The 18,457-nt window shown below is 40.2% G+C and overlaps 1 protein-coding gene across 1 annotated transcript in view; it reads right to left on the bottom strand.

Annotated features, from left to right (window-relative positions):
• The window catches only part of C15H18orf63 (chromosome 15 C18orf63 homolog), a 93,031-nt gene that overhangs the window by 56,918 nt on the left and 17,656 nt on the right, over positions 1-18,457 (bottom strand). Inside the window, exons 8-12 of the mRNA XM_021214344.2 lie at positions 13,986-14,082; positions 13,782-13,876; positions 12,104-12,287; positions 2,612-3,622; positions 1,619-1,696 (exon numbers count right to left, since the gene is read on the bottom strand). Of these exons, the coding sequence (XP_021070003.2) occupies positions 1,619-1,696; positions 2,612-3,622; positions 12,104-12,287; positions 13,782-13,876; positions 13,986-14,082 (1,465 nt within the window). The remainder of the gene's footprint in view (positions 1-1,618; positions 1,697-2,611; positions 3,623-12,103; positions 12,288-13,781; positions 13,877-13,985; positions 14,083-18,457) is intronic.

Below are 18,457 nucleotides of genomic sequence, written 5' to 3' on the forward strand. Positions count from 1 at the left end.
CAGGTGGATCTCTATGAGTTTGAGGCCAACCTGGTCTACATAGCAAGTTCCAGGTTAGCTGGGGCTACAGAATGAGTCTTTCTTTAAAAACAATGTATCACATAGTACAAATTTGGTAACTTACAACATTCTGTAGAGAACAATTCACATGACTTATAATACTGAAAGGCTGTAAATGACTTATGTCATCAACCAATAGGGAGTAAGTTAAACATGGTATATCCATATCCCATGAAATACTATGCAAAAATTAAAAAGAGAATTGTTGAGTAAAACAAGAGGCCCCAGAACAGTACACGCAGTCATCTTCTTGGCCACAGGCAATGTCTGGAGAAATTTCATCAGGGCTCCCACTTATCCCTGCAAAGAGCAGTTGGAGATGGGTTTTACTCTTTTAGAAACTTATTATTTTATTTTATATGTACGGCTAGTCCGCCTGCATGTATGACTGTGTACCATGTGCAAGCATGATGTCCACAAAGTCCAGAAGATGGCATTGCATCCCCTGGAACTGGAGTTAAATACACTTGTGAACCACAATATTGGCCCTGAGAATTGAACCTGTGTCCTCTGGAAGAGTAGCCAGTGCTCTTACTTGCTGAGCCACCTCTCCAGTCCCTAATTTTTAAAATTTGTTTACTTAACTATGCCACGTTACTCAAAAGCTTTTACATAAGTGTCCAGCTGATAATTGGGTGATAGTACTGCCCACAGATCACTATAGAAATTACAATTTTCTCATTATGTTAGTCTTCCTAATATAATGGTTTGTTAATTTTGTGTCAGACATTAAGAAATCCAAAATAAGAAAGTAATGTACTTCTAAGACAACATGGAACCTAGAGTAAATTATTTCTAAAAATGCAAATCGCCATTTCTAAGGCACATATACTCTTTTCCTTCACCACATGAGAACATTAAAATGAAGATGTTTAAAACTACATAAAATACCACACCACAACATACGTAGGAATAGAATTATGTACCTTTTAGCTAATTCAAAGCATGTTGAAAATTCTACTAGCTATAGGAAGAAATAGCATTTGGAAAAGAAAAAAATGTTTTTCTAGCTGGCTCTTAAAGAATCTGAATGTATGCCAATAGTTTTATGTGAAGAATACTTGTGGATGTTTTAGCAATGTGTTTGTTCTTAGAATAGAACAGATGGCAACAAGGAATAAAATGTTATTTCCAGATGTACAATTTTGTGAACTCGGTGCCAGGGACCCAAAGTGAGAATTAAGTCTTAAGCGTAAGTGTAGTTGGCACCGTGGCATTTTGAGAGTAGACTTTAACTTGATCATCTCTGGGCTTCACTTAAGGTCTTTATTTGGGTCATGCTCAAGCACAAAGACATGGTAGTGGGATCATGCTCCTTCCATATTCACACTGCTGCTATGGCTGCAGTACTAGATTCCTAGTCTATGAGACCCCAGAACTAAAGAGAAGAGAGCCTGGGGGGGGGTCCTTTCTCAATGCCATTCCTCTTTGGGAATACATAATGTAAAATAGCTGCTTGTTCACAAGTTGCTGTTCCTACTTCTGTGCTAACTTAGGCTTAGCTATCTCTACCTGAGCAATTTAAGGAACATAAGTGCACTTGAGTCACTGCAGTCACCTGGCAGACAGCCTCTGATCCACACTGATCAGCTTCAGGAATGGTGAGGGAATTCTTGGGTTTTGTTGTATTGGAAACCTGTATCGAGTTGAAGAACACCATTTTGTTTCAAACCAGCTATATTACGAACAGTTTGCTTCTTAAGAGAGTTGGTCTCGCTCCTTAAAATTATTTGACAATTTCTTACATGTGTGTAATAAATTTTGCTGATTTTCATCCCAGCACTTTTTCAAATCCTCCCTCTTCCACCAAAGCCCTTTAAAACAAGTCCTGCTCCTACCTTGATATCTTTATCTTGGTGACCAACTGAGTTCAATTTTGGTTACTTCCATGAGCATAGTAGAGAGTTATTTGCAAGTAATTATGGATGGGTAATTTATATGTGACTACACCACTGAAGAAAATGACACCTTTCCCCCTAGCAACAATGACTAGCTCAAACCCTCTCAGACTGGGTGGGCACTCAGGAGTCCTTCCTTGTCTATGCTGAAATGTCAGTGAGCTCAATCTTCTGCATGGAACCATGGCTACAGTGAGTTTGTGGGTGCAGTGGGCATGCCATGTCCAGACACACTGCTTCACAGCGCTCGCACCACCCAGCTCTCACATCCTCTCTGCTCCCTTGTCTGCAATGTTTGGTAAACCATGGAGGTTAGGGTGGAGCAGAGACGGCTCTCCTAATTACCCTGTCTCTACATCTACTTGGGCAAAGTATTTACACTCATTTTTTAATTAATAAATTTCTGTTTTTTAAAATTTATTATTATTATTATTATTATTATTATTATTATTATTATTGCCTGCATGTGTGAGGGATTGGGATCCCCTGGAAAAGAAGTTACAGATGGTTGTGAACTGCCATGTGGGTGCTGGGAATTGAACCTGGGACCTCTGAAAGAGCAGTCAGTACACTTAACTGCCATCTTTCCAGCCCCAGACCATTATTTTGGCTGTAAAAGTCCAGCCTGGTATGAATTTTTTCAGGTTCTTTACCTGTTTCTTAGAACTAGATTGCCTCTGGTGTGCAGCACTGGAACGACGCTCCGTAGAAGCCCTTGAAGACTGCAGACTTAATTTCTGCCTGCGGCTGTAGGCTGCTTGGCTCTCTGTTAGACTGTGCTCAGCTGCATTGGCTCCTTGAACCTGATTTGCTAACTGTTGCTGTTGGAGTTGGGAGTCTTTAGTTTCTAATTCTGATTCAAAAATGTGTGGCTGACTTTTGAATTTTAGGGACTTGTGGCTTTTCCCCAAAATTTGTGTTATGAATCTGCTTGTTAGATTGTCTTTTCCACCAGCGTGGATGTCAACATCGTTTTTCATCACTGCTGAACTGTTACTTGACGTCTGTGTCACCGAACTAGTAGACAATGGTCTAGCTTCTCTAAGGTGCACAGTCTGTCTGGAATCAGAAGAGGGGTGTTGCTTCTTCCGATCATAGAACTCTGTGCCTTTTTCTTGCAGAGGTTTGGAGCCCTTCTGATTTAAGTTCCCAGCAAGCACTCGAATGTTGCTATTTGGTCTTTTTCGAGTGGCTGTGGGTTTGCCCCCCTGGGTAACACTAGTTTCCTGTGCTAATACGGTAGGTTCTGTAACCCTGCTCTGTTTTCTTTTCAAGGTGCTAAGTGCTGAGATATTTTTGTTCACTTGCTCAGATTTCCTTTTGAAAACTGGTATGAATGCCGGGGCTCTGTTACTTTGTATGCAAAGATTTTTGCTCCCAACTTGTGTGTTCTCTCTGCTGAGATCTGACTTTTCCAAATGTAGCTGTGGTGCCTTGAGAGGCCAGGAAGGCTCTCTGTCCTGAAAAGACCCAGCAGGCTGGTGGCAAGCAGCGGAGAACAAGCCCGACCTCTGCTGGCTGACAGCAGGCTCCACCTTGTGCTCCGTGGCTGTTGACTGTGGCAAGAAATTGAGAGCTCTGGTGGGCTTCACCAATGTGGCTTGAGTTAGAGAAGCTCGGAAGAGTTTTTTAGTGGTCAGATTGGATGGTTTGACTTTGTTTTCCTGAAAGGACAGAGATTAGGGAAATTTAAAGATGTAATAATAAGTGAAAAGAGAAAAGAAATATAAAGTATTGGAATAAGAATACAAAGTCACACTAAAACACATGGAACAGCTGAGAAAGAAAATATAACTGAGCCTTCTGGTGTAAGGTGTACATTTCTCTTGACACATTATAACCTGAAGTCAAAAAACTGTAAAACTTACACACATCTGTGTCGACACTGTTTTCCAGATGTGCTCAGGCAAGCTTCTGGCTCCCAGCGCTCCCTCTTCTCACTGCTTTAAGCTGTGGCCTCTCCTGTTTTTAAGTCTCATCTCCCATGAGGAGGGTGCTCTAATACTTTAGTGTCCCTGTCCTACCTCACTGAATAGATACTGGCATCTTGGAGTGAACGAACTATGGCTCATTTACTCTGACCTTTTCTAAAGTTACTAAGAAAATACTTGCTGAAAAACTCTAATGGAAGTATGGATTCATTTGCATGAGATCTTTAAGTGAGATTTTTGACTTCAGGCAGAGCTGTGTGTCTTGGGCCTGATAGTTTTCACTGTCTGTGACAGTTTCTGGTGCCTAGCAGTAGCTCAGCAAGTTGTCTGACTGATTAGTAAGACACACCAAAGAGATCCAAGCATGTCCTCTTCTTTGAGTATGTATAACATTAAATTTTCCCATGCTCACCCTGAGCACCCAGACCGACACTGGGACAATACAGAGCAGGTTAGCATTAGATTATCACCCTGCTCAAGGAGGACAGCCAGATTCATGAAGTGCTCCGTATTTAAAATAAAACAAACAAAAATAAATAAACAAAATGTTAGCGTGGAACCATTCTAGCTGCATCATCCAGAGGCTTCAAGTATCCTTCCGCTGAGCTGGGCGTTAGAACTGTCACCAGCCCTGTCCTCATCCTACACAAAAACCCCAAACCTTGGTACTCTGTAAATAACCACATTTCTTCTGACTTTGGTACTCTGGAAGCTCCTGCTTTACTTTCTTTTGCTGTGTGTCTGCCGTTCTAGATGCTTCATATGGGGTTGTACAATGTTTTCTTTAGGGTCAGGCTTATTTCACCTAACATACTGTATTCTCAAGATTTAGCTATGTTGTAACATGTATCAGAATTTCCCTTCTTGTGATTGGCTATTCCATTGGTGGTCTATGACAGTATGCTTCTCTGTTCAATTATTCAAAATATGTAGTTTTAGTATTTTGAAATAAATCTACACTGTGCTTTAGCTTTTGTGAAAGAACAACTGTGCTAGTTAATTCTTGTCATCTTGCCTCAAGTTAGGGTCATTTGGGAATAGAGGATCTTAATTGAGGGATACCCTCCATCAGATTGGCCCATGGGCCTGTTGTAGAGGTATTTTCTTGATTAATCAGTTGTGTAGGGGTCCAGGCCCCTGTGGGTGGTGCCACTGCTAGGCAGGTGGTCCCAGGTTATGTAAGAGAGCAAGCTTAGTGAGCCTGGAGAGCAAGCCAGTGTGTACAATTTCTCCATGGTGCCTGCCTCTGCTCCGACTTGAATTCCTGTTCTGAGTTTCCTCAATGGTTGCCTATTATTTGGTGGGTCAAACTCTCCTCTGCTGCCACGATGCTTTTGTTCATGGCATTTATGAACAGAAGGTAAAATGTAGACCATAGATGGACTTTCTTACCCTTACAGATTAAAAATAAGTCACAAGCAAAAATGTTAAAGTTATAAAAATAATATGCAAACTGGAACAGTTAATTTTTTCTTCTTTAACCGAGTTTCAGTTTTTGAATGAGGCTGAGAAGAAACCAGGAGTTTTGGGGGATCAGAATTGTAAGCAGCACAGAAAATTATAAGATTGACCCAATTATCTACTCGGCATAACAAGGCACATAAAAATGAAATGGCTTAAAATTAAGAGAAAACAGGACTTCAATATATACACTTTAGGGAAACACAATTCTTATGCTTCTGAAGAATAAAAATGGGAGTGCAGATGTTCTTCAGAATAGTCTCTGTATAAGGGAACTAAAATAAAACTAAAAGTTGTCTAATAAAACCTTGCGTAGCATTTTTTGTCAAGACATCCTATGAGCAAGGACTACCACCATCATCTCAGGTCAAGAAGGAAGGGCTTGGTGGACTGGTGCTAGCCGTCTATTCTACTCTACTCTTCATGTTGGTCTTCTGGAACAAGCTCCTATAAAGCCTGAAGTGTCATTTTCTTATTTGCACTTAGAGTATTGACTTTGTGATTATCTGCCACACATAATCAACTATTTGGAGACAACGCCTGTGTCCGCTTTGCTAAAAAGTTCAACTATAAACACGTTGACTGACCTCATCCACTACTAGGCAGAAACTGCACTATCCACTTACTAGATTTCTGGATGTCCAGTGTAGACAGTCATTATCTGCTCATCTGCTATTGGAGAGTAGCAGGTAACCAACCAACATACTTCCCCATAGACTGCTGTCCTTTATTATACATGCTATGTAAGCACACAGATGCCATCATAAGAAAGATCACTCGATTTGGATGAAATTCTACCAAATACCAAGAGATGTTTGTCAAAACTGATGGAGTTACTCTGGAGTGCAAATGCTTTTCCATTGCCTTGAAAGAAACATATTTAAGAACTAAGTTGAAATTAATTATTGATAATCAAAGAACACTTCCTTTTTATAAATCATACAGTTTCACAAACTATATGATTTTTTAAAATGTACCCATTAATTGAGATACCCAAAGAAAACCTCTGGACAGACTTGGACAAGGACAAATTGCATGCACCCTGAGAGAAGGAGTGTCTGTTCCCTCCGCACCAGCTCGCCTTTGCCTGCCTGAGAAGTGCGTGTCTGGTGAGAAGGGTTTCCAGGAGACTGTTCTGCCCCCTAGGTTGGCAATGTATTATTTACTCATTGTTTTAATTTTTAAAATCCTGTACATAGCCAAAAGGGAGGAAACTTTTAGGTTTATATTCAAAATGTATAGAAAAACAAAAGGGACTTATGTGAGCAACAGATGAGATCATAAATAATTCACAGAATTCTTAAGCGGTCACCACACTGAAGCTTCGTGAAGCCATGAGCTGACTAGTGAGCACATGCTTTACTATACATATAATCTGTCTGGGTCATTGGATGATGAAGCTTGGTTCATCTTTAGTTTCTAGCACTGAGATATAATAGATAAACTAAAAGTGTTACAGATATAAAATGTTGGCCCACCATTAAGCTAACTGTTAAAAGGAATTTGAGAAGTCTACCATTTATCTGGGTGAGGTGCTTAGATTTTTACTCAGGGAGAAAGTCCTTCTGTTGAATCCAGACATTTGATGTTGGAAAATAAGGACAGGCTCTTCTTCCTTCCTGTTAACCATTAAAATATCCATATTTATCAGCTTGACTCTCTAGATAGAGGCAAAAATAGATATGCTAAGGCTTAGCGACTCACCACACACACACACACACACACACACACACACCCCACATACACACAACCCCCCACACACAACATACACACTCCCTGTGATTGCTACATCTGGAGATAAACTAATCCATGGTGTCACAATCTTCTTATGCTAGCATTAGCAGGCAGTGCTGCAAAACGTCTGGGGAGAGGGAGATTGAAAAGCAACCAGAATGACTAACCAAACTTTCACAATTTATTAGAGACAGGTGTGTTCATGGCACCACACATGTCTATCTTGCTTAAGGCAGAGCCCCTGGCTTATAAGATATATGGAAGCTGGAAGATTATGTTAGCTTTAAATGACATAACACACAAAGAAGCAAATGCTCAAATCCAAAATGTAGACTATGCTCCTGGGCAAGTGCCCTGTTTCTAGCAAACGATGGCCATAAATAATGCTGTATAATAAAACAGATTAGCATATATAATGACCAAATGATCTGAAATGGTTCTGTTTACATTTTAACTTGACAGAACTCTTAAAAATAAATCTTTGTGATAAATGAGAACCAGGGCATGACCTGTGTTTGGTGATACTAAAGAACTATCATTCATTCTGGTGGGTATAGCAATGACATTGGGTTATGTAAAAATGCTTTTTAAATGATGCATGTGATTGAAGTACATTCTACAGGCTTTACAAAAGATGAAACTATGAAGTATTCAATAAGTAGTCAATACAAAGGCATGATGTAAGTATAAATTTAGCAACAATTCCTTAGATTGGATTTGGCGAGCAATTGGACTTTAAAAAATATTATGCCTGCTGGATATGGTGGCACATGCCTTTAAGTCATCCCGTTCTCAGGAGGCAGGCAAATCTCTGTGAGTTCCAGGACAGCCAAATCTGCATAGTGAGACTGTGCTTAAAAGAAAAGCAACATAACAGTTAAAACCAGAGACTTGCCGGGCAGTGGTGGCGCACACCTTTAATCTTAGCACTTAGGAAGCAGAGGCAGGCAGATTTCTGAGTTCAGGGCCTGGGCTACAAAGTGAGTTCAAGGACAGCCAGGGCTACACAGAGAAACCCTGTCTCAAAAAACAAACAAACAAACAAACAAAAAACCCCAAAACCCCCAACCCCCCAAAAACCAACAAAACAAATACAGGTATCAAATAAGGCATTAGGAAGTTGCCCTTTTCAGGAAGTGCCCTTGTCTGTAGCCACAAATGCTCAACTTTAAAAGTTTTGCATTTCAGTGGGGTGGTCCTTGACCAAAAATACAGTCCACAGGCTGGCTAGAGACAGGTGATGTGAATGAGTGGGAATGTGACCAGACCTGAAAAGCAGGTCTCAGCTGGGGCTCTCTAGAGAGGTCAGTGGTTAAGAGCATCTGCTGTTCTTGCATAGGACCCAGCTTTAGGTTCCAGCATTCACATGCCAGCTCACATCCACCAGCACCAAGCATGTCCATGGTGCACAGACAGTTATGTAGGCAAAATACACATGCACACAAAATAAAATGGAAGCTGAAGGAAATGGCATGGGGTGTGGTGCTTGGCCGCAGTGCTTAGCACAGGAAGGTCTAATCAGCAGGGCAGAGTGAGCCACAGTCAACAGAAACCAGCTCAAGGAAAACAACTGACCCATAGCATAGTCAGGGAAAGAGAGGCTGACCCATAGCACAGTCACTGAGAGATTGTGGCCACGTGAGCTCTTGGCTCCTGGTAGATTTCCATAGAGTTTCCAGTGTTGGTACTTCCTGTAGAGCACTGCAGAGCCCTCCTGGTTATGAGCCTAGTAACAGGGAGGCATTCTGCACAAGTACAGTATTAGATGTCAGCTATGCTCCCGTACAGAAGGCACTCAGCAGAACCTCCACAGACTCGAGGTGACACAGGTGCCTTTCCACAGTGTGCTCTCCGACTCGTGGGGTTTGAGGAAAAGACAATGCTATCCTGGTGCCAGGTTCCAGCGCTCTCAGTAGAGAGTGTTGAATAAAATCCAGCAGCCACACAGTGATTCTCATCATCTAAGGTAACAAGCTGAGCCACATCTAATGTGCATTGTCAAGTTCAAGTCACCAGGAATACAAGCAATTCCAAAGTCTCTATTTTTCTGTTCTTGTTGGTGGCAGTAGTGATGGTGGTAGTTAGTGTGTGTGTGTGTGTGTGTGTGTGTGTGTGTGTGTGTGTGCTGCTTGAGGCACTGGGTTCCTAAAAATGTTCTCTTTTAACTACTGAGGCATCTCTTCATCCCTAAGAAAGACACTCTCAAGAAGTGAAGGTTCAAGAGAGAAATCAGTGGAAATCTGAAAATATTTTGAAATAAAAGATAAAAGTTTAAGAAACCATTCATGGCATTAAAACTATCAAATGCAAAATATAAATATAACCTAAGCACAGAACTTTGTAATATTACTAAAATATTTTTAAAAGTATATTTGAGTACAGAAGAGATGGAAAGGTTCATAGATGAATAAATCTCAATAATATCTGTGGCTACACCTATGTACATGTATCTAAGAGTAGGCAGAAGTCGACAAACTGAAATGAGATGTCTACAGAGATTTGTGGATCAGGGAGGTGTTACTGTAGGATACTGGGGAAAAGAACTGTCTTTTCAGTATCATTGGTTGGACAAACAGATATATACTTAACAAAGAAATCTAATTACCACATCACGCTATATACAATAAAAATTCCAACTGGATGTTTGTGTGAAATCATGGAAAAAAACATACAAGATTTTGGAATGCACCTGCATTTTTTAAAAGTAAGAGAAAAGTATGGCTATCATAAAGAAATACCCTGGTAATTTAGATTATAAATTAAAACTGCTATTACAAAACACCATTAAGAGGAAGAAAGCAGGCTGGAGAGATGGCTCAGCGGTTAAGAGCTCTGACTGCTCTTCTGAAGGTCGTGAGTTCAAATCCCAGCTACCACATGATGGTTCACGACCATCCATAATGCTATCTGATGCCATCTTCTGGTGTGTCTGAAGACAGCTACAGTGTACTTACATATAATAAACAAATAAAAAGAGAAAGAAAGCATGTTGCAGAATGGAGGGAGACAATGTGCTCTACACAGCTGATAAAGGACACTATGTCAGAATACCTATAAATGAAAAATGGTAGACAAACCCTTCAAAGCAGATATTCAAATAACCAATATACATAATTAACAAATTCACAAAGGTTAAAAGCACATGAAAATGAGCATGTCTGCCAGAACTGCTGAGGTAGAGATTGACAATGCCACATATGAACAGGAGCAAGGAGCAACAGCAAGAGGTTCACAAGACACTGCAACCACTTTGGTAGGTGCCTGTCATGTGTCCTAAACTTGGCATACAATACTGATTCTCCATGTATGGGATTCATGCCCTCAGGCCTAGAGTATGTACACTGGGATGTTCACCACCACATTACTGCAGATAGCACTCAAACAGTCTAGCTGTTTATTCATCAACATTCTGGATGAATAAATCAACTATGGCATCATGTAACTACATGGGGATGAAACTGTGTGACCATAGCTTAGAGGATCAGCATGGATGAGTGTCACAAACACTATTCTAAAGCAACGAGTCAGACATAGAAACACAAATACAATGCTTTCATTTGCATAAAGTTCAAAACTGGGTATAACTAAAACCTAGGTTTTTTCTTTTTTTCTTAGATATTTTCTTCATTTACATTTCAAATACTATCCCATTTCCTAGTTTTCTCTCTGAAAGTCCCCTATACCCTCCCCCTGCCCTACTCCCCAACCCACCCAGTCCTGCTTCCTGGCCCTGGCATTCCCCTATACTGGGGCATATAATCTTTGCAAGACCAAGTGCCTCTCCTCCCATTGATGACTGACTAGGCCATCCTTTGCTACATATGCAACTAGAGACACAAGCTCTGGGGGTACTGGTTAGTTCATGTTGTTGTTCCTCCTATAGGGTTGCAGACCCCTTCAGCTCCTTGGGTACTTTCTCTAGCTCCTCCATTGGGGGGCCCTGTGTTCCATCCAATAAATGACTGTGAGCATCCACTTCTGTATTTGCCAGGCACTGGCATAGCTTCACAAAAGACAGCTATATCAGGGTCCTGTCAGCAAAATCTTGTTGGCATATGCAACAGTGTCTGGTTTTGGTGGTTGTTTATGGGATGGATCCCCAGGTAGGGCAGTCTCTGGCTTAAAACCTAGTTTTTAATGCTATATACTTAGTAAAGACCAAGAACACTCCCCAGGACATGCCATGCTATCTTTCTGAACACAGCTGAGGGGTATAATAGGGAGAGGGAGAGCAGGATCGTATTGGATTGCATGGATGCTGCATGTGTAGACAGGAGGGGTTGTGTCTAGGCTTACTGTGTCTTATTATGCCATTTTTTTTTTTTTTTTGATAATGCTGGGAAGCCTACTCTTCTCTGAAGGAAAACGGAAGAAGAGCGGGTCTGGGGGGATGCTTGGGATGTATTATACAAGATCACCACCACCTCCACCACCACCAAAGCCAGATTCTAAAACTGTTCTCTAAGAATTTCCAGCCCTAGCAAACATAAAAACTCAGAATCTGATTTCAAGTTGTGTCTTCTTCCCCATTTCCACTAAATCTAGGGTACAGCAAAAAATCTGAACAGCCATGTCTTCTTTCACTTCTCTATCCGCAGGAAGCCAGATATGCTGGCTTACTGGAGTCAGTCCAGAGACAACCACTGGTGACTGCTTTTTTCCTGCTGCGGGTTTCAGAGACGTCCTCTCCTGAATCCACCTAGTGGGCAGCAGGCACCCAACCGCTACTGCTAATGCCTGTGCCCATAGTTCATCTGTCCAGACGAACACTTAACAAAACTCATTTTAACTTCCAATAACCCCGTTCATGCGTATCTAGATATGTATGGAACATATCTGAAACTACTGTGTACTGTATGAAATACAGTAATATCACATGGCAGGGCAAACAGGTAAGTGCCAGTAACAACAAACAACACCTGTGAGATGTTAGACTGAGGACGGCTCTTGAGAAGAATTCGAGAGACCCAAAAAGGGGTCATAGGTGTGCCCCACTGGATGAGATGAAGCTCATCTTACCTGCAGAAGTGGTCTGGTTAGCTCCTGTGTGTAATAGCATGGCTTATTTGTCATCTTTATGGGAAATCCACACAAATGTGGCAGTTTCGATTTTAAATCTGAAAGGAAGCTTTTCAAAACACCATCCAAATCTACTCTTGGGAAGAACTGAATGGGCTGACTTCTGACGCAGCTGAGAGGGTACCTGAGCACAGTTAAAGAACAACGTGAAGTTTTCTGTCTGCAAGACACAGCAGGTCTCACTTTTAAACAGGCGGTGATGTTGTCAGGGCAGATAAACAGTTTCTGTTTTTATATTATAGTCTACAGATGCCAAAGCCAAAAGGCTGTCATTCTATTTTAAGTTTATTTTTATTAACAAATTGTGTGTGTGTGTGTGTGTGTGTGTGTGTGTGTGTGTGTGTGAGAGAGAGAGAGAGAGAGAGAATAGAAAATAGAAAATGTAAGTAGAGAAGATTACAATGCTTCTCAAGAGATTCCTAACGAATGTGCCATCACCTGTATAGAGTATAAAGACAAAATAGTGTACAACAATCTGCTCCTGGCTTCAAAAACAAGGAAAAACTTGGCACCGAGAAGAACCATCACCAATTATTTTCAAACTTCAAAAGCAGTCCTTCACGGAAAGTCCCTGCCTACTGAGAAACCTGACCCTTGGAACAGTGTTGGCGCCTAATGAGAGGCGCGTGCTGGCTCGGGTCGACTGTAGGCTTCATGTGGATTGTCTGGGTTACGAAAGAGCACAGGGGAACACTCTGGCTCTTCTATTTCTAAATCCCAGGCTGCCAGAGCGGTGAATGCCGTACTAAGTACGATTTAAGAGCTCCACCTAAACACTTGTGTTCTGTGTCTGTGTATATTTTTAAGGCAATATTAAGAAAGCCATTTTCCTAAGTTAATGAAGTCTGTTTTAAGTGCAAGTCAAATGTACTAAAAAGGAAAAGCTCAGTAACTTTTAATTTAACCCTTCAATAACATCCAAAGAACACTAGGGGGAGCTCTTGGCTAAGGAGAATCCCATGACTGGCTTCTTCGAGTCTATTAAGAAGGGTGCACACACTTTTTTTTTTTTTTTTTTTTTTTTTTTTTTTTCTATTTTGAATTTTCTGGTCTAAGTTTTTCTCAGTAGTCTTTAAGGAAAATTCCTTATGGCCTTGAATGGTCATAATTCCATTGAGGCAGAAGGATGACTAGTTCAAGGGTAGCATGGGTTACCTTCTCAACCCCCTTCCTGACACCAGCATGGTTTCATATTAGAAACAATTAAGCTATGCTGTGTCTTTTATTGAACGATGAGAGGGCCAGAATGCAGCTCAGCCATAGAGTGAACGCCTATCTTGCAGCAAGTGCTGGGTTCAATCTCATCCTTGGCATGGACGTGCGGTGCATGTCTATAACAACAGCACTTGAAAAGTGCAGACAGGAACACCCGAAATTCAAGAATAGTCTGGGATAGCTAGCAAGTTCCCAGCCAGGCTACATGAGACCCAGGTCCAAAACAAAATAAAAACGCCCAAAAGAAACAGCACAGAAACTCTCACTAATCATACGCTCCAAGCTGAACTGCACACCAGTGCAGAAAAAGTAGCTCCATTAAATAGTGACATGGTGATAATGACAGCATGGGCAAGGTCTGGCTCATCAGGCAGACAGAAGGTATCTGCTCTCACTAGTGCACAAAGGATATGTGAAGGTCCTTTTGTTGATCATCTTGAAGTAGATGCTGCAGTATATTTTCAAATCTGCACAGTCTTCCGGAAGCTTATAGCCATACTATAAATTAAGCACACAATATAAATCATGTTGGAGGAGGTTATTCTTAGGTTACATGACAAGAAAAGAGATGAAATGAAATTTAGTGTGACACATAGTTGCTTCCTACCAGGTCATCCCAGTGCCTCTGGAAATCTTCGAAGGAATGAAAGGGACAGTCAGGGGGTGCAGTATGAAGAATATTTATTATCTGCCCCATTTTCATACTATGAAAAATGAAATTTGGTACATTACATCAATGCTTAAATACAGCTCAATGTTATTTGATAAGTTGTGATTTATAAAGTATTATAAAGTATTCCAAAATAGCAAATATGTTACTATCCAAATACAAACAACAAACTAATCACTTGTACATAGTTCAAAATTCAGTTGCATTAAACCTTTTATCTTACAATGTATATTTTAAGATATAGTTAGCATGCTTTGAAATACAAATAAGCTGTGGAATCCCATAATGAAATTAACATATACACTAGCTCATATATGTACATGTTCTGTAGTTAAAAATATTTAAAATCTATTTGTAGAGATTTCCAAGAACAGTCTTTGATACTAAGTGTAAAGTGTTGTATAATGGATGTTTTTAACTCATTCCTCATGTCTGGGATTATCATTAATAAGCATTTCTTGAATCTAGTCCAAAGCTCTGGCCTACCCTTTGTAACTGCAATTATACCGTTTTTATGAGTTCAATTTGACAGATACTACATAGAAGATCACATGAACTTGTCTGTCTAATTTATTTTACTTAATATAACTTGCTCCAGACTTATCCATACTGTCACATATGACAGGATTGCCTTCCTTGTTAAGGCTGATTTGCTACATTGTTATACAAACCACATCTTCTTCTATTCCACCTAGAGGGACACTTAGGTTGTATCCACATTTCAGCTACTGTGAATGGAGCCGCAAGGAATGTGAGAATGCAGAAATAGCTGACATACTGATTTTATTTATTTCCTTTGCGTATATAGCACATAGATATTAGGATTAAAGATCATATGGTAATTACATTTTAAAAATTCCTTTTACCTCTGTGAGAAATTTCCATATTGTCTTATACAATATTTGTACTAATTTACATTCTCATGAACAGCATGCTGGCATTCCCTTTACATATGATACCTATATTATTTCTTTCTTTTTTTTTTAACTTTAAGGATTTCCTACCTAACCACATTTAATTTCTGAACTTTCTACCCTATCTCTGCCCCTCCCTCAACTCCCTTATCCTCTCAACCCTCCCTGAAATCTGATCTCTTCTCTATTTGTTTTGTGTGTGTGTGTGTGTGTGTGTGTGTGTATTTAAAGAATATATCACCTACTGAATCCAATTAATACTGTACTTATTTGCATATTTTTACTGCTGATGCTTTAGGACTAAAAAAACAAAACAAGACAGACACCTCCAGAATTGGTTCTCCCTCCCTCAGTAGGCCTCACTGCCTACAGCGTTTCATACAGAGGTGACCCCAGGAAGTTTTCTTCCAGTCCACACTGGTGTGTTGGTTGGTGTGGACCTTGCAGGCTTTGTACAGGCAACCGCAGTGTTGAGAGTTCATGGGTGCAGCAGTGATGTGTTTCTAACAGTCTTCCCACCCAAATTTCCATGACATTCCCTGAGCCATGAAGGTGTTGTGTTATGTTGTGTTACAGGTTCCCCTTTGGCGGCTGGGGATGCAAGTCCCTTATTTTCTGTATTTTGATTGGACTATGGATCTGCTAGTCTCTGATGCAGAAAGAAGCTTCTTTTCTAAGACGTGAGAGCTGCAGTTATTATCTCTGAGCATAAGGATGAGTATGCAGAAGACAATTACAAGCTACATTACTTTAACAATGTGGGTCTCTTCCAGCTACAGATTCTTGGGTAAATTTACAGTACCAGGCAGGAGTTACCTCCAACCGAATAGCTGCAGTTCTGATTAGACATTGCTTGGTTGCCTTCAGGATACAAGTGTCACTGTTGCATGGATGCCTTGCAAGCCCTGTGATTACTGTGATTCTGGGGTTTACAGTTGGGTAGGACTCTTGATAACTTTTCTCCTTAGGCATCTGGCATAGCACCTTCTAACACATGGCAACTGCTTCAGGGAGTCCTTATGCAGTCAGGGGAAATGGACTCCCGATTCACTCTCATTCAGCTCCTGCCTGACATGGAGGTCTTGTTAGATAGTCTAAGTTTCCTGGGGGAGCATTACACTGCTCTGTGGGGTAACTGCATCAGGACATATTCTCTCTATCTATACATCTCATATGTGGAGAATATATATATTCAAGAATATTTGAATATACTTGATCCAGGGGGTGGCACTATTAGGACCTGTGTGCTAGTTGGAGGAAGTGTGCCACTGTAGGGGTGGGCTTTGAGACAGTTCTTTCCTGGAAGCCATCAGATCAACATATAGACTCTCAGCTCCTCCTGCACCATTCTTGCCTGGATACTGCCATGCTTCCTGCCTTGATGATAATAGACTGAAGCTCTGAACCTGTTAGCCAGCCCAAATTAAATGTTGTCCTATATAAGAGTTGCCTTGGTCATGGTGTCTTTTCACAGCAATGGAAACCCTAACACAGACAGACAGACAGACAGACAGACAGACAGACAGACAGACAGACAGACAACATAAGCTTTTAGTTTTATAAATTCCCATTTGTCAATTGTTAGAACTAATTCCTGGGCCAGTGGAACCCTAGTAAAAATGTCCTTCCCTACACCTGCACCTTGTAGGGTATAGCCGTTTTCTACTAGCAATTTCAAACTGTCAAGTTTCTCACTGAAGTCTTTGATATATGTAGAGTTAATTTTGTGCATGATAATAGAAATGAGTCTAGCATCCTTCTTCTACGTGTGTACACCCAGTTTCCTCAGCACCATTTGTGGAGGATGCTGTCTTTCCTTCAATGTGTATTTTTGGCATCTTGGTCGAATATCAGGTAGCTCTTACTATGCACATTTGAGCCAGGGTCTTCTGTTCCATTCCATTGATCTACATTTCTATTTTTGTGCCAGTACCATACTGTTTATATCACTATTGGTGTATACTATAACTTTAAATCTTGTGTGGTAAGCCCGCCATTATTTTTTAAATACAGGATTGCTGTCATCATCCACAGCTTTTTGTACTTTCATATGAAATTCAGAGGTTTTGTGTCTGTATGCCATATAAAGTTTAATTGAGATTGTATGGAATCTGTAAACTGCAGGTGAGATGATCATTTTCACAGAATTAATCCTACCAATCCATGAATATGGGAGGTCTTTCCATTTTCTAGTGATTTCCTCCATTTATTTATTAAGAAATGTAAAGTTTTCATTGTAGAGATCTTTCACTTTCTAGGTTAGGTTTGTTCTGTTCTTTCCCCCTTCTGTTTGTTTGTTTTTACTATACTGTCAATGGACATGTTTCTGATGTTGTCTTTCTCAGCACATTTGCTATTGGTGTGTAGAAAGATGGCAAATTTTGTAAGTTGATTTTATATCCTGCCACTTGCTGAAAGTGTTGACCATTTTTAATTTTCTGGTGCAGTATTTAAGCTCTTTTATGTACAATACACCATCTGTAAATAGGGATACTTTAACTTCTTATTTGCATCCCTTTAGTTTCCTTCTCTTGTCTTAATTACTCTAGCTAGGGCTTCAAGTACTATATTGAAAAGAAATGGCAATAGAGCACATCACTCTCATTTTTCTATTTTAATGTGGCTGCTTTCATTTTTTTTCCATTTAGGATGTCAGTTAGTGGGTGTGTCATTATATAGCTGTTATTATGTTGAAGTGTGCTTCTTCAAGTTCTACTCTCTTTAGGACTTTTCTCATGAAGGAATGTTGGATTTTGTCAACATCTCTTTCTATATCTGTTGATATTTTACTTTTTAGTAATACCATTTATAACAAATATGAGGTGATGTCTCACGACTTTACTTTGGATTTCCCTATTATTATTGCTAAAGTTTATTTCCGTGCATTTATTGGCCACTTGGATTTTTTTTTTTCTCTATTTAAGTTGGGTGTAGTGGTACCTGCTTTTAGTCCCAGCACTCAAGAGACAGAGGGAAGGTAAAATTCAGTGAGTTAAAGGTCTAATAGCAAGTTCTAGGACAGCCAGGCCTGCGCAGTGAGATCCTGTCTTTAAAGAGAAGAAGGAATGTCTATTTCTTTGTTCAATTGAAAACCAAGTTGTTTCGTGTTACTGAATTGAGTTTTTGTATGTCTGCCTTGATGTAGATGGAGTGTTTGCTCCCTCCTAAATTTAATTAACACTGTGACCATTTTAAGATATAATTACGTTGGAAAGGTTCTGCTCACAATGAGTATATTGATGTAATTATCTCAGGCTTGGGTTCCTTATAAAATAGTAATTTTTGCCTTTTTGCGTGTCTTTCTGACCCTCTCTTTTTGCCTGTTCACTAGGGAATGATGATAATGAAGAAACTCTTAAACTTAATGTGCTGGCAATTGGATCTCAGACTTCCTAGCTCCCAGACTTATATGGGAAATGTTTACATTGCTTATAAATTATCCAGTACCTAGCATTCTATTCTAGAAGCATAAAATTTTCTAAAAGAAACATGGTT

The sequence above is a fragment of the Mus pahari genome, chromosome 15 (assembly GCF_900095145.1).
Source record: "Mus pahari chromosome 15, PAHARI_EIJ_v1.1, whole genome shotgun sequence".
NCBI lineage: Eukaryota > Metazoa > Chordata > Mammalia > Rodentia > Muridae > Mus > Mus pahari.